Source organism: Chenopodium quinoa, unplaced genomic scaffold (genome assembly GCF_001683475.1).
Source record: "Chenopodium quinoa cultivar QQ74 unplaced genomic scaffold, ASM168347v1, whole genome shotgun sequence".
NCBI classification, from domain to species: domain Eukaryota; kingdom Viridiplantae; phylum Streptophyta; class Magnoliopsida; order Caryophyllales; family Amaranthaceae; genus Chenopodium; species Chenopodium quinoa.
The window spans coordinates 782,339-799,048 of record NW_018744298.1 but is presented as its reverse complement, the minus strand read 5'-3'; the positions used below and the strand labels follow the sequence as shown (position 1 = coordinate 799,048).

Sequence of the window (16,710 nt, the reverse complement as noted above, 5' to 3'; positions counted from 1 at the left end):
GGTCCATTTCCTTATAAATACCATGCTTGGGTATTGGGAATGGACACACTTGAGTGGAATTGAAAAGGCAACTCTATAATTGAGTAAACCTTGAATTCGTAAAAATCCAAGTTTATATATTTTTCCGGGACTCGACTAACCTTCGAGGCTTAGGACGATCGGGTCGGGTTCGAGGGTACGATCCCGTCGGAGGCCTCGCATTATCGGGGTTCAAGTAAGAGCTCATACTTGAGCGAAGCACGCGTCAAAGGTATATTCTTTTATCCTTTCTTGTGCTTTAAATTATGTTTTGCTTGTTAATTGCATTTATTATGGGGGCGGGTCTTGGGGGGTTTCTTTCCGCGTAGTGAGGGTCACTACAAAACCCTACAAGTACGAGTTTAACAAAGACTGCTACTCCATCCTCATGGAGATAAAGGATCGGGTGACCATAGAGAAGCCCACTGTTATGAAAGGTTCCGCCCAAAATCGGAACAAAAACAAGTACTGCCACTTCTATGAGGATATTGGCCACGACACTAACGATTGTTATAGTCTCAAGCGGTTGTTGGACCGCCTGGCTAATAAGGGGCTGTTAAAGTCTTACATCCTGAAGTCTAAGGTGACCCTGAAGACAAACCCCGGACAGTTGTCCAAAAAGGATGCCAACCTACTAGTAGTTCGGACACTAACAAAGAGCCGATCTACACAATAGCAGGCGGCTTTGCTGGAGGGGCCCAACCAACAGAGGCACCAAGGACCTGTCAGACGGCTGGATGTCAGTTTAGTTGATGAGGGCCAGACGTCTACTGACACCTTCCCTGAGGTCATCATCATTGAAAAGGACAGGGGCAAGGTCCACTGACCTCATGATGACCCCATTGTCATTGAGTGCAAAGTGGCCAACCAGAAAGTTGGTTGTATCCTCATTGACACCGAAAGCTCGTCTGACATCATCAGCTACGAGTGCTTGTCAAAGCTGAAGTACAAGCCCGGCAGCATGCACAAGGTGTTTCACCCCTTGGTTGGTTTTGGGGGGTGGGGTTGTGCACCAAGTCGGACGGATTGACCTACCCTTCCGACTGGGGGAGAAAGGAGAGGGATGCCACATGGTTGTCCGGTTTTTGGTCGTGGAGGAGCTGACCGCTTATAATCTGATATTGGGTCGTCCGACTCTGAACGAATCCAAGGCCGTCATTATTCCATCCCTCATGCTGCTGAAATTTGAGAAGGATGATGGGTCTGTTTGCTCCCTGAACGGGGACCAGAAGACGGCTAGAGAGTGCTACTTCTTAGACGTCAAGCCCACAGTGGCCGCAGCCGGTCGGGGTGAGGAGCCAATAGACTTTGACGATGTCAAGGAAGCCGAGCCCGCTCCAATAGCAGCTGGCAAGAAGAGAAGCAATAGTAATCACTGACCGGGGAACGGTCAGATGAACTCCGTCCCAGCAATAGCAATCAAATTGGGAGGAAGGTAGAGGCTTACATTGATGACATGATAGTCAAATCCAAGCTATAGACGGATCATCTTGCTGATCTCCAAGAAACCTTCGCCACACTCAGGCGGCACAATATCATGCTTAATCCCAAGAAGTGTGTCTTTGGTGTTGAGTCTGGGAAGTTTCTCGGATTTTTTTATTGATCAAAGGGGAATAGAGGTCAACCTAAAGAAGATACAGGCGGTCATTAACATGAAGTCACCCCGCACTGTCAAAGAAGCTCAGAAGTTAACAGGTTGTCTGGCGGCATTGCGGAGATTCCTCAGCCAGTCGGGTGACAAGTGCCTCTATTTTTTCTAAGATATCAGAAAGAAGACTAGGTTTGAATAGGGGGATGATACTGAGCCGGCTTTTCATAAATTGAAAAAACATTTACGCTCTTTGCCGAGGCTTATTAGCCCTCTACCAAAGGAGACGCTTTACATGTACTTAGCCACCTCAGACCATGCTCTCAGTGCCGTTCTCCTTACTGAAAGAGACGGCATCCAACTTCCGGTCTATTTCATTAGCCATGTTCTTCGAAATGCTGAACTACGGTACCCATTGGTTGAAAATTTTAGCCTGGCTCTTTTCATGGAAGTCAAGAAGTTGAAGCCTTACTTCTTAACACATCAGGTTGTGTTCTACACAGACCAACCCCTCAAGCGGCCAATGATAACCTTGGAGTCATCCGGTAGGATGCTAAAATGGGCTATTGAAATGCAAAGTCTTGAACTCTCTTTCAAACCAATAAAGGCAGTGAAGGGTCAGGCGTTTGCCGACTTCATTGTCGAAATGACAAAGTCAGCTGAGCCGGAGAATCTTGACCAGGTTTGGAAAGTGTATGTAGACGGGAGCTCTACTATGAACGGCTGTGGTGTAGGGGTTATATGTCATTCCCCTGAAGGGGACAAGTATGAATAAGCACTACGGTTCAAGTTTCAAGCCTCAAATAACGAGGCGGAATATGAAGCCCTACTAGCCGGTATCCGCATGTGCAAGGCGGCATAGGCAAGAAAAATTGACGTCTGCTCTGATTTACAATTGGTCGTTACCCAGTACTATGGTGACTATGAGGCCACCCATCCGGCCATGATAAAATATTTGTAGGCGGTCAAAGTTGAAGCTGGGACACTTGATGAATATCACTTAAGTCAGGTGCCCAGATCTAAGAACAACCGGACGGATGCTCTGTCCAAATTGACTTCATCCGCCTCATATGATGCGGCCTCGGTCAGTCTTCTGGAAAGTAATGGAAAAGCGAAGTATTGAAGAAGATCCCATTGGAGTGCTGGACCGAACTCAACCTAGATGGACGACATCCGGGTCTATCTGCTAGACGGCACTCTGCCGGATACATATTTAGATATGGTCTCAATGAAAAAACGGGCGGCCAACTTTGAGATCAAAGACGGAGTACTCTTCAAAAAAGGCTTCTTGATGCCTCTATTGAAGTGTATCACCCCTGAGAAAGGGCAAGAGATCCTGCAGGACTTACATTCGGGCTATTGCGCCTCCCATGTAGGCAGCAGGTCTCTAGCAATTAGAGCCAGGCGGCAAGGCTACTTTTGGCCCATGCTTGAGGCAGACGCCATGAAAATGGTGAAAAAATGTGACAAATGTCAGCGGTTTGTCAAGTTAATCCACCGTCCGGCTACTGATCTGACGGATATCCAAATGTCAGCGGTTTGTCAAGTTAATCCACCGTCCGGTTTCATTCACCAAGTAGGGCATGGATATCCAGGGCCCATACACTCCTGTGCCAGGCGGACGAAGGTATATCTTAGTTGCCGTCAATTACTTCACCAAATGGGTAGAGGCAGAGGCGGTCAAGAACATTAAGAAAAAGGATGTCATCTCTTTCGTCTAGAAAAGCATCATCACCCGGTTCCGGGTACCTATGACTATGGTCTTTGACAATGGCCCTTCAGTTTGATACGCCTACCCTCAAAAATTGCTTGGGAGATCAAGGGATCTCACATTGTTTTGCATCTGTTGGCCGACCCCAAGCAAACGGCCAAGTTAAAGCCTTAAACAAGCTTATCTCAGACGGTATAAAGAAAAAAATTGAAAGAGCAGGCGTATGGGTAAAAGTGTTAACTCATGTCCTATGGGCCATCAGAACAACTGAAAAAGGGGCAACCAGTGAAACCCCGTTTCTCATGGCATACGGCGCAGAAGCCGTCTTGCCCATTGAACGCTATGAGCCGACTCTTCGAGTCATGCTATATGACAAAGAGGCAAAGTGGGAGGCCATGCGGCTAGCATTGGACTCACTCCCAGAGCGTAGGGGCAATGCCGCCTTGCATCATGAGATTTATCATATGAGAATGACAAGAGCCTACAACAAAAAAATACACAAGCAGCCCTTGAAAGTAGGGAACTTTACGTTACGGAAAATGGAGGCAACCAATAGATCCAATGAGCAAGGAAAGTTGACTCCCAATTGGGAAGGCCCCTAACGGATCTATGAAGAAGTGAGAGGCGGCACCTACTGCATGGAAACTCCACACGGCAGGGAGTTAGCCAGAACTTGGAATGTAGATAACTTAAAAAAAGTACTACTTCTAAGACTTGTAAATAAAAAGTCTATCAATGAAAAAGTTGCTTTTTATTTTCAACTCTGTTTATTATTGCTTTAATTATATATATCTCCCAATAGGAATACTGTCTGTGCAATGTGCAGATGGCCTTATTAAAACCAATCGTCTGCTCCAACATGAGTAGACATCCGGCGACGCCCATCCGGGTGAATTCGTCGCAGAGAGCATCTCCCATCTAGGTGGTACATTGCTCTATAAACTTATCGCAAACGGCAAAGATTGATTAGCCCAATGAGGCGCACTCATAGCCGTTTCACATAAGAAATCTAAAGCAAACCTATACGGTGTACTAAAACCGCATGTCCGCAGACATCAGCCGGTAACCTACCATTATTCCAACTTAGATTGTATTAAGAAACTTATACTTTAAAAAGTCCTCCCAATGGGGCAGAAGGGCACCTGAGTATATGAATGGGTTACTAATACCCTAGACGGTTAAAACGATCTTAGTCCAATAGACTAAGCAATCTCCAAAGACCGTCTGGGTTCCAGGCACAAACCGCCTGAATCTTGGACAGTTGTGTACTTGGTTTGGGGGCAATCACGGTTGTGATTGATTAACTTAGGAACTCATCATTAAAAGTATCAAAAGACCCCAAGTCAATCAATCAAGTTTTTGAAACCAATCACACAACCGCCCGGAGGCAAAAGAGTCAGCCAGTTTGTTAGTTGTCGCATGCAGTTAACAAGTTAGGCAAAATTCAAGCATATATATATAACAAATCAAAGCAAATCAAAAATTGCAAAGATTGAAGCAAAATCAACAAAACCGACTCAGTCGGCAATTTCATAAAATAAAGTACGACCAAAAGGCCGGGAGAGTGATTGTTAAACTGGATCCACATCCGAGAAATAAAGGTTGTTGAAATTACATACAAATACTCGGCTCACATGCCGGAAATACAAACGGCTCTTGGCCGAGAGAAAAATCTAATCCTTCTGACTCTGCTGCTGCGGGGGCACCGGCCGGTCTTGGCCGGAGGGGAGCTCGCCTTCAGTTTCACCTTGTTAAACATGGTTAGAGGCAACCGAGGCCTGTTCATCCTGCAGATCCTCTTCCTCTTCATCAGAGACGATGCCAGCCCACTCCTTGAACGGAGTCGGCGCCGCCAGACCTAGGGTCTGGGCATCGTACACCTCAGTGGCATACTGATATCTCAAGTTGAAGAACTCCCAGTCGGTGTTCGGATGAATGAGCTGCCATGCCATTTTCATGCGCTCCTCGCAATCTCTCTCATTCTCCGGGACCAGCCGATCTTGCTCCTTTGCAAGCTCAGCCTTGTAGTCACTTTGCATCTGCACCATCTCAACTTGGAGCCGGCTGATGTCTTCCCTAAGCTTGGTATTCTCTTGTTCATCCCCCTCTAATGCCTCCTCCAATGCCTTGAGGTTTGACTTGGCATTCTTGAGCTCAAGTTCAAGATCAGACACCTTGTTATTAGTCGTTTTAACAGCAGCCGTGAGCTCCTTAATCAGTTCCTCCTGTTCCATATCTCAAGCTTTAGACTTTATATCATTTAAAGTGTTCTAATATTGAGCTGAGTTTACGGTATGGCTCGCCTGGCATCTCTTACCTGCTTCTTTCTAAACAGGACTTTGAGCCCATCCACCCTCAGCATCGCCTGCAGAACACAACCGGTTAAAAGAAGGGTAGATAATATACTATTAAAATCAGGCATTTGAAAGAAAGCTAAAGTACCTCAGCCAGCAAGGCGAGGATGCGGTCAAAGTTAACCTGTTGCAGCTCGAGAACTTGGTCTTTCTCGGATCGGGTGAGGGTCCTCAACATTCGTTTGGAGTACTGCTAGAGGTCAAGCCACCTTTGAGAGAGATCTGCACCAGAAGAAGGATGTGGTGAGAAAGCAGCATAAGTGGCACCTATATTGTGCCGGCTGCCTGCCTGACGAATCTCCCGATTGGGTAGCTTGAGATTTGACTTGCATATGCTCAAGCGGTCATGGGAGTTCGATTTCACCCATAGTTGTTATAGAACCGGCTGCAGCACCGAGTGGCTTGCCACTCTTCGACGTCCTAGGGACGTCCGTCTTGTTGCCTGCCAGATGACTGAGCACTTTCAGACCTTCCGGACTTTTGCTTCCGGTTGTTGGTCTGTTTTGTACAGGCGGCAGGGATGAAGCCGTCTGAGTTGGATTTACCTTCCTCACTTTGGAAGGGGTTTTGCCAAGCTCATCAGCATTTCGCTTGAGCATTTTGGAGATGAATCGTGGAACGTGTATGCTCCCCTCCTGAAATTGGAACAAATGGGTTATAGCCGGGTAACAACCGTCTATGACTATAAAAGTTCACACAAGGGATGCAGGCGAAACTTACCCTGGCATTCTTAGCCGCCAGTTGGGCCCTCTTCTTCTCAAGCTGATCCTTCCAGATCTGGGCCGCAGACTTGGGCAGGCGTCTTTTTAGCATCCACCATACTACAATAAAATAAAGCAAAGGTAGTAGTGAAAAATCATTGCCTATTATTAAAAAAGTGTTGCCATGTGGCTAAGGAAACACATATGAGGCGTAATTTATGCCCCTGTTGTCTATTCATAAGGCAACACATTTTAGTTCAAAGGCAACAGTTTTTAAAGCCAAGGTCATAATACGTAACAACCTTTTCACTTGTTTTATTTGCTAATAATAATGCAAAAGTGTTGCCAAATAACTTAAGGGTAACACCTTAGAATTATTACTTATTCACTACAAATCAAACAAACTAAAACGAATTGACTACTTTTTTTTTCAATATAATTATTGCAAGTAATAAGATGCTTTTTAAAAAATTTAATGATATACATACACTAGTATATGAAAATAAAATATTAAAATTTAATTTATTAAATGAGTGTAATGTTTACATCACAACAGTAATATAATTAGTAGCATGTGTACAAAAAAAAAAGGTTAATACACATTAGAATAGCAACAAGATAACAAGCAACTGAGCATAGAAGCAAGTATATATAGCAGCAACAGAAACAACGAGCAGCAACACTAGTAATGACGGGCACCAACAGCAACCAGCAGCTGCATCAACAAAGAACTTGTGCACATAAGGTAGGGGAATATCAATTTAAGAAACTCTGTTTCTAAGTAGATAGAACATAACCAATGGATGAAAGAGTATACCAAGAAGACTTAGAAGCCCGATTGTTATACAGTTGTGTATTTATGCGGCCAAATACTCAACTTATTTATGTTGTTCAACTACATACCAAAGCTAGTCTCAAGGACAGTGGCGTCTCCGGGATTTCCGAAGTGTGGGTTCGAAACTTCGGAAGTTCGGAATCGTAATTAACAAAGGGATGAAAATATAATAATTAAATATTCAGTACATAAGTTCAAATTATGGATTACAAATAGATTACACATAGAACAATGAAAAAATAAAACTACAGAAGCATACTTCGAGTATATCTCAAATTCATTATATATCACTATATCTCAAATTCATTATATATCACTATACCACAATGGCACAATCTACAATTTTACATTATATATCATTATATCTCAAATTCCCATCAAATTAGCAATTATCATTCACCAATAACTCAATACGACAATAAGGCAAAAAGGCAGCAAGGCACTAGTCACTTAGTCAGGCACTCAGGGTCTCAGGCAGCAAGGCAGTTAGGCACTTGGCAGCAATTCAACAAGACAACAAATGCAATTAGACAAAAACTAAAAGACAACATTCAGTCATTCACAATTAGTCAATTAGACAATTTCTGAATTTCGACAACAATCACAACATTCACAAATTACAATTAGACATTTCAACAACATTCACAAATCACAATTAGACAATTTCGAGTTTTCGACAATCGACAGCAATGAAATTATGAAAGACAGAAAGACAGCATTGTCGCATACTCGCATTGAACATTCACAATCACAGATTCACAACAAGCCAGCAAGGCAACAATAGGCATTAAAGAAACTGGAAAGGCTAGCTCACCAGACACCAGGTCGACTGGTAGAGGTCGTGCTGCCGTGAGCCGATTGATCGAAGTGCCGTATGCGATTGCGGTATGGTGAAGGACTGAAGTGTCACGGACTGATTGATTGAACGAAGATGGCCGGTGAAGGACGACTAAAGGCGGAATGCATCACGGAGTCACGGACTAAAGGTGGCCGACGGGCGGCGGCGGCTGGCGATTGGCGAGATTTAGGGGATTAGGAGTTTAAGGGAGTTAGGGTTTTAGAATTTGGGGGAAAAGTGGAAAACTGTTCGTGATAAACAGTAATGTAGAAACCAGAAAGAAAAAAAATTAAAGTGTGACTGTGAGTTATGGGATTTGAACCCATAATTTCATATGCAATGTGAGGTAAAAATACCGCTGGGCTGCACCTTTACTTTTAACATTTTCTTACACAGATATTCCTTTTAAACGTTTTCCAATTTTTGTTTTTGGAAAAATTAACATGAGTGGACAAACCTTTGTCCGATTCTCCAAGAATGGACTGACCTTTAAATCTTCCCATTTTGGACAGAAGTTTGCATTTTTTCTCCCAAAATGGACCAAATAGGTCACCCAATCTGTTATATCAGGTAAAAAAGCCACTTGTCATTTTATCATTGGTCAAGTTCTTCTTTTTTTTTTCCCCTTTCCTCCTGATCCCTTTCCCTTTCCCTTTCCTTCCTCCCTCCATTAATTCCGACCAAGGGTTCGAGGGTGGGGTCGCCGGCAGCCGATCTCTTTCTCTTTCTCATTTTTTCCCTTCCTCCATTAAATTCGGCCACCCTGGCCTCCCCTTTCCCTCCCTTGAAATCGGCGTCGAGGTTGGTTGTAGTGAATTGGTGGTGAATTGAATGGGTGCGTTTCGCGTGACAAATTGGTGCTGCTTCTAAAGGTTTAGAGGTAGCGGTGATAGTAGCAACGGTTGGCCGCAGACGGTGAGAATTCATGGTTGCTGCTTGTGAGATTATGCGGCTGTAAATTATTGTTGGCAAGAGATGGTGAACGTTGGGCTGTTGTGAGGGGGATGGGGCTCGCTGCTGATGGAGATTACGCAAGTTTAGCAATGGAGGTGGGGGTCGGTCCAGTGGGGTGGGGCTGCGGTGCTGGTGGCGTTCGATTCAAAGATAGGGCCATGGGTTTTGGGGTGGGTGAGGTTTCAGGGTGGGATTTCGGGGTGGAGGGGTTGGTCTGGTTGGGTGGGGCTGGGCTGTCGGGAAGAAGGTGTGGGTGGGTGGGTGGCTGGGGGGAAAAGGAGAGAGAAAGAAAAGCATCCGTGGGGGAGGTGGTCTGTGCTGCGGTGGCCGGAGTGGAAGTGGGAGTGGAGGAATGGCCTGTAGTGGTGGGTTGGGCGCTGGCAGCCGTCAGACAGAGGGAGGAGGGGTGGCTGGCAGTGGGGTCAGGGAAGGAGGGGCTGAGTGGGATTGGGGGATTGAGTTTTTTTTTTAATTTTTTTTTTTTTTTTATTAATGTTGACTTGAATAACCGGTTTCAAGTAAACTCAGTCTATTTTGGGAGAAAAAATGCAAACTTCTGTCCAAAATGGGAAGATTTAAAGGTCAGTCCATTCTTGGAGAATCGGGCAAAGGTTTGTCCACTCATGTTAATTTTTCCTTTGTTTTTTTATACAAAAAAACTTATCAATTTTTTTCAAAAAATCAGTGGGTTCAATGAACCCCCTGAAAACCACATTGGATCCGCCCCTACTCGAGGAGCCTTAATAAGATAGACTTCAGGCTATTAGTTTCAGCTCGCCAAAAAGTTTCTAATAGGTTCTTGAATCTAGCTGTTCCAAAAGTGGTACAAGAAAATAATGATAATAATAAAAAATGAGAACCATATAACAAGCATGTCATGTACCAACACAAAAGGCAAGTGTCTAATGGAACAAGTCTTAATTATCTCAACCCTAAGCTATATAAATAAGTTTTTTCCCATAAGCAAACTTCAACCAATGGAAACTAAATTGAATAGAATTAGACGGTATAACATTATTCAATTAATTACCAGCCAAAAAGTCTCTCAACAACTTTTTATTAAACCACGACAAAAAAAATGAACCAAAATGAACATCAACCAATCAACTCCCACGTACACACTATTTTACTCAATCACATAATCAAAGAAAAAGAGCCAAGGTAATCAAAGGACTAGGCTTTCACTCTAGTTAAAGTTATAACATCAACTTTTGGAACTTGAGTTGCACCTCCAATTATAATCAAAACTGAAAAAATTTAAAAGGAAATAAGGAAAGGCAAAGGGATATCAACATCATCAACTTGTTTGGACAGGGAGAATAATATCAACAACTTTGTTTAGAACTAGGAGTTGACCTGCCACCTTCAACTTAAGAATAAAGTTAAGATTTGTCATCGATTTACCACTCTTAACTAAACTTCAAGTTATGAAAGCTACTACAACACTAACATGACTAAATCAGCCCATATAACTCAAACAAGACATAGGAAGATCAATATTTTATATTAACAACACCACACAGGCAGTGGCGGACCCAATTAAGTGACATGGGGGGACAGCTGTCCCCCCATTTTTTAAAAAAAAAATTAAAAAAAAAAAAAAGTGAAAAAAAACAAAAAAAAAAAGCAAAACGCCACACTGCTACAGAATGAAGAACAGCCAACAACACTCAGTCTTCACTCCTCCAATTCGCCATTGCATCCACTAAGATCGACCGTCGAGGCGTGCGTCACTGCTCCACCAACCAGGCAACCACCGCCCTGCTGCATCGCTGCTCTCAGTTCCTCACCACTCACCAGTTCACCAAGTCACCACAGCACCACTTCGGTCTTCGGCAAATCGGCAGTTCGGCAACCTCTTCACTAGCTGCGTGCACCGGCACCGCCTGCGTGCAACCAGGCAACCACCGTCTGACCGTCGAGCCTCGGCCGTCTTCGCTTCATCAACATCAATGGTATGTCTTGCTATTTGCTAACCCTAATTCGAAATTCCCAATTTGAAATCTCCAATTGACAATTGTTAACCCTAATTTCCAGATTTTTCTTTAATTATTGTTAATTTTAATTGCAATCTTTGTTGAATTTTAATTTTAATTGCAATTTTAATCTTAGGTTTTACCGTTTTATTAGTATGCAATGATGTGAATTGTGGAAATTGATATATATTTTTCAATTTAATTAGGAAATGTCAAATGATTCACCTAATTCAAACAAATCCAAGGCTACTAGAAAACAACCCGATCTTCGACAATTCATGTTTAAAAGAAAGAAACTCCATGAAAATGAGTCCAATAACTCCCCTTCATTAAGCTCCCCTCAAAGTCAAGAAGATGATATGGAAATGGGTGGTTCAAGTACTTGTAATGTACCATTTGAAATTTTAATACTAAGTATTAACCAATTTGTGTGTTTGAGTTTTTTTTTGTTTTTATTTTTTGTTAAGCTTTTTGTAAGTTAAGCATTTTGTCCCCCCGAATTGAAAATCCTGGATCCGCCACTGCACACAGGGATCAAGTGATCAACAGAAGCCCCGCTGAGATAGAACCAAGACAGCAGACCACAAGAATTTCAAGAAGGCATAAATCCTAGCACACAATTCCAAATCAAGAAATTCTTGAGCCTAGATTGAATAACTTTTCAAGATATACAACTTTCATGAAGGAACTATGGGCTAGAAACGTCTGCAGGTCTATTATTATGGGACGAACAGAACTGCAGCTGCAGGGCAATTGCAAAATAAAAGCAGTAGCAATACAACAGGCAGCAGCAGGATTATATAACAGGCAACAATAATTTCAGCAGCAGGTAAACAGAATAATAGAATATAGCAGCAACTAGACAATAAAATTATAGCAGAAGTACTAAGTTACTAACATTCAAGCAGCAATACTACTTCGTTAACAATATCATTATTTCAACCTTTTCTACATGGGACTCATCAACAACTCAAACAGCATAAAACTTTGTTCAGGTAATCGATTAAAATGTCATCTACATAATATTCTTTAGATAATGTAGCTCCAATTTGATCATCCCCCTATTGCTATCATTTGAATCTCCCATTTCTCGCTAACTTAGCAACAAGAAAAAATTGGAAAAAAAAGAGCAACTAAAGCAATAATCATCCTGGAACTGCAATAGTAAACTAATAAATGAAAATTCAATTTATTTTTTTTTTTTTTTTTTTTTTTTTTGGTGTACATTGCATAATGCTTTTAATTTTTAGCACAAGCCAGGAAGAGCCCCAAGGTAATTTTCAACACAAGAACTAAAATTAACGTGCCTCTAATTATGTTGTTTCAATACGGAGTATAATTATTGTTGGAACAACAAGTGTGTAGTGTGTGAAATTTGTGAAAAAACTCAAAGTCCCACATTGGTGGGAAATGAGAGTTTTACTCTCTTTATAATATAGAGAGTGGGCTAAAGGGGTGTGGCCCTTGGGCTACCCACATTTTGTGGAGAGGGAGGACCTATATGGTAAACCATATATCACACACACGCGCGCCGAACTGGGTCGGGTTTGGGTTATTAAACAAACTTAATTTTTGTTACCGGTTTGATTAATATTCAGTTACAAAACGTTTTACTGTTTTGGTTTAAATTTTTCCGTTACATTGCTTGATTCTCGTTGTTGTTTTACTGCTAAACGTTGCACCGTTACACTGATTTAATGCCTTGATTCTTGCTTAACGAATACACTAATTGCAGTAAACGTTGCTAATCTTTCTCCCGTTTTCATGCTTAAGCTGTTACGTATCTTTACCTATAAAAGGACGGTTCCAGCTTTGTTTTTAAATACACGGAAAAAAATACAGAAAACCACTTTGCAAAATATATTTTCTCTTCCTCTCAAAACAGTCGAGCAGTTTCTTTCTGATTTTCTGGTGTTCCGTTGTCCGGTGGTTCGGTGCAAAACTGCCGGTATTTTATACTTGTGAAAGACTGTTTTATCCTGGGGGCATCTGGTTTGGTACGAGCTGCTTGCACAAGTTTGAGGCAGTGCCGCGAATGTTCTAAAGAGAGCGACATAGTCCGCGACTCAGTCTTATTCTCGGTAACATTGTTCTTACTATTTTATTTGTGCAATTCCGTTTATAACAATTATAAATTATAGGGACTAAGATTTTTATAAAATTAGTGCATTTCTTAAGAGTCTTTAAAATTTTCTACTACGAATAGTGAGTAGTAACTACTCCCTACGTTTCATAATGATGTTCCTGTTTACGTAAATTGATGTAAATTTTTACCCATTTTTGACCGCAAAGATCTTTAATATCACATTAGCAAAAATTATAAAAGTTAGATATTAATAATGTACTCATCAAGACGAATCAAACTAGATCCCACATGGCTATATTTGTTCTTATATATTGAGAGAAATTAAGAAGATTCTCCCTTATTTTTAAAAACTCAAAGATTCCAAACAGGAACATCATTGTGGAACTGAGGGAGTAGTGATTAGTGATATGTACTCATTCGCATTGCACCAAACAAAACAAATTAAGCATTATTTTATAACAAAAATTTAATGTATTAGAAGCAGATCATATATATAAGGCAAAATTTTAAAAAAAAAAAAATTATCGTGCATCTTATCATGGGTTTTACTTTATTTTATTCTAATTATAGGGACCGAGGTTTTTATAAACTAGTGCATTTCTCTGGTATCTTTTAAAATATTTCTACTAATAACTACTAATATATTCTTGTATTGTTGGCATTATTGCACTGGAAAAAAATAAAGCATATCTGTAAAAAAAAAATAAAAAAAATAAGTGTGTATTAGAAGTAGCATATTATATAAATATTTGATCTCTAATTTGTATTATATTTAAAATTCTACTTTGTATCAATTAGTGCTTGTGGTATTTCAAATATCTTCAAGTTTAGAAGTAAAGCAAAACGAAGTAACATGGCTAATTCATGGTATCTAATTTACTTGTCATGTAAATATGTATTTAGTAAATTTATTGTATGCTATAATTTCCTCCATTTCAATGACATGAGCAAATCTAGCTTTTTTTTTTTTTTTTTTGTAGCAAAAATCGTGGCATAAGTGTATGCTTGTCACGAGAAAATTATTACATGTGACACTAGTGTTTATGAATGTTTTGTTATCTTTTCATGCAACAGTTATTATGAATTTTGCCATAGATGATAGAAAGACAACACTATAAGCAATTGTTGTCTTTATATAGTCTATAACAACACTTTAATAAATGTACAATGCAATCTAGTATTAATGGTTTACTTCACGGTAACATATATGAATTGTTGCCTTACACTATCAAAAGTAACAATTTTACTACTGTTGCAAATTTACGTGTTGCCTATTCTTAATTTTCTTTGTAGTGTAAATTTCTATACCTTTTTTCTGCAAAAAGAAACCGGTTGATTAGACACAACAGAAATCACAATAATAGAAACGGCAACATAACGCCGGCTAAATGGTTAACGTACGTATCTCAAACATGGTACTAAGACCACGGGCGGAGAGGAACGCCTCATCCTTGAGCCAGTCCGGATGGGGTACCCAATTCTTGGGCACTATTATTTCCGAGCCATCGTCTAGGGGTGCAATTGTGGTTTTGAAAAACTCCGTCTCCATTATTTCAGCCTAGGCCTTCTCAGGAACGTGTGGAAGGGCACACTTCTTCCCTAAGAGAGCCGGCTCCTTGTTGTACCGGCAGAGAAAGCGGTTGTGTCGCGGAGACGGGGAAGAGACTAAATAAAACTTGCTCTTCCAGTTGGTCCACTTGGACAGCTTGTCCAAATTCATCATGTATTCCGGGAGTGTGGTCAGAGCATACCACACCCCCAGCCGCTTGGGGCCTGGCTCATGTAATGCATATGAACGAACGCCCTAAAGCTAGGCGTAAGATTTTGCATCTCGCAGGCGGCGATATAGCTCAGAATGTTCACCCATGAGTTGGGTGTGAGTTGCCATGCGCCTAACTCATATCCCCTCAAGATGGCTCTAATTCCTTTGTGGAAGGGGAAGCGGAGGCCAGCTTTAAATGTCGCCTCATAGCAGCCGAAATAGTTGTCGGCATGGTCAATATTGTTCTCCAGACGATAGTCGCCTCTACAGGCGGCACAATTATTTCCCAACCTTTTCCCATTGGGCACTTGTCCCTAAAAGCTTCGAAGCTCGCTTCCAGGGTAATTCTATCCCTGGCGGACATGCGTGTCTCAGTCGGGTTGGTCATAGATGGCCCCTTTGATGACCCATCCTCCTGGCAGTCGGCATCTTCTTTTATGGAGCTTGATGCCTCAAAATCAGATCGTTGACGGCCTCTTCGCTGTCTTCTTGTTTGGATTCGTTTTGCGCACTAGGGGCAGAGACGGTTCCCTCACCATCTATCTCATTTAAAATTCCATCCTTGGAGTGGTGGGGGCACTCAAAGGAGAATCTGCCTCTTGCTCATCCGGCCTATCATATTCCTCAGGCGTCGTAACCTCATCAGCCGGCACTTCCAAAGTGTGCCTTCTATGTCTTGGCCTTGTAGCCGTCTGTTTGACCCTCGCCATTGTGTCCTGCACGAACACAGAGACGGTCAGTTTCGGAAATGAGCAAGGCAGATCCAAACACCCAGAAGACGCACCCCCAGTCCTAAACTTAGCCGTACTAGGAGACCGGCTGGTTATTGACCTAGACTGTGCCGTGTGTGCTGATGGTGAATCCATTTATTGAAAGCTATATATATATACAAACGGTAAAAGCTTGAAAGAGCTGAGAAGGGGAGAGACGGTTACCTTAATGTAGCTTGCTGAAACGAGTCTCAAGCGTTGACCGACTGTGTCAACGAAAATAGCTGACGGGAGTTTTTGTGGAAGTTACAGCAGGCGGCAACCAGAGTCTCTCTCTAGAATTCTCTCTCTTTCTCTCTCTAGACTTTTTCAAATGTCAAAGATGAGGGAGGAAAGAAGGGAGGTTAAATGTTTTCTTATAGAGGGGTAAAAATGGGGGCATCCCCGTAATTTCCTCAGAAGGTGAAAAGTTAAAAACTGTTCACCACTTCCAGAGTGACACGCGTCACAAGCGCCACGTGGCACACCACGTTACCCCTATGAGAGGCAAATGATTTTGGTAAAAATACCCATGCTACGTGGACCAACCAGAAGGGGACACGTGTCACCCTAAGACAGGTCCAATAACAGCCACTCACCAGCTGACACGTGGCACCCCCCAATCAGCAAAGGAAAAAGGCAACTTTCAGGGCCCAATTCCCGAGAAAGTCGTAAAACGGCGCAGCCCACCAAATCTAGGTCAAGAGGACTTTAGAGAGGGCACATTTTCCAATGACCCTATAAATAAGGAGATTTCCCCCATTTCAGGGATACGTTCATTTATGACAAACACTGAATTCTCTCTCATCAGAGAAAACACCCGATCTCGGAATCCGAGAAGATCTCACTCTACCTTTTTCGCACCTTTTTACATTCTTCGACTGGTTCTAACTTGATCGTCGGAGGCGGAGCTCCCACCACCCGGAGTCTCCATTGTTTTGCAGGTACAGGCGCCCCAAATCCAGACTTAATGACGTAACTCTCCTGAGGGACATAGAAAACCTCGAAACACCGGCCATTTAGGTTGTAGGTAAAATGTCTCATTTAAAGCAGATTCACCCTAAAGTTTGTATTATTTAGAAATAATCAAAAGTTTGACTTGTTTTTGGCGGAACGCTCAAAGTTTGTATTATTTTTG

General features: G+C 42.0%; 1 protein-coding gene across 2 annotated transcripts; it reads right to left on the bottom strand.

The window, feature by feature from the left end:
- Positions 1–4,809: 4,809 nt before the first annotated feature.
- Positions 4,810–8,435, bottom strand: LOC110695438. 2 transcript variants are annotated; one of them, XM_021872667.1, is made up of 5 exons: positions 8,022–8,435; positions 6,392–6,492; positions 5,796–6,306; positions 5,635–5,682; positions 4,810–5,542 (listed from the first exon to the last, which is right to left on the bottom strand). In XM_021872667.1, exons 3-5 carry the CDS (start codon positions 5,847–5,849, stop codon positions 5,069–5,071), a joined length of 576 nt encoding a protein of 191 aa, XP_021728359.1. In that variant the 5' UTR covers positions 5,850–6,306; positions 6,392–6,492; positions 8,022–8,435; the 3' UTR covers positions 4,810–5,068. The 2 variants fall into 2 exon arrangements, with proteins under 2 accessions (XP_021728359.1, XP_021728358.1); XM_021872666.1 differs by having other exon boundaries at positions 5,760–6,306; positions 8,022–8,432.
- Between the last annotated feature and the right edge of the window lie 8,275 nt (positions 8,436–16,710).

Excerpts from the sequence above, each read along its gene's own strand:
- LOC110695438 (XM_021872666.1), bottom strand. The coding sequence starts at position 5,849 with ATGTTGAGGACCCTCACCCGATCCGAGAAAGACCAAGTTCTCGAGCTG. Across the intron at positions 5,683-5,759 it reads TCCTCGCCTTGCTGGCTGAG|GCGATGCTGAGGGTGGATGG; the intron begins GTACTTTAGCTT and ends TGTGTTCTGCAG. Across the intron at positions 5,543-5,634 it reads TCCTGTTTAGAAAGAAGCAG|GAGGAACTGATTAAGGAGCT; the intron begins GTAAGAGATGCC and ends GATATGGAACAG.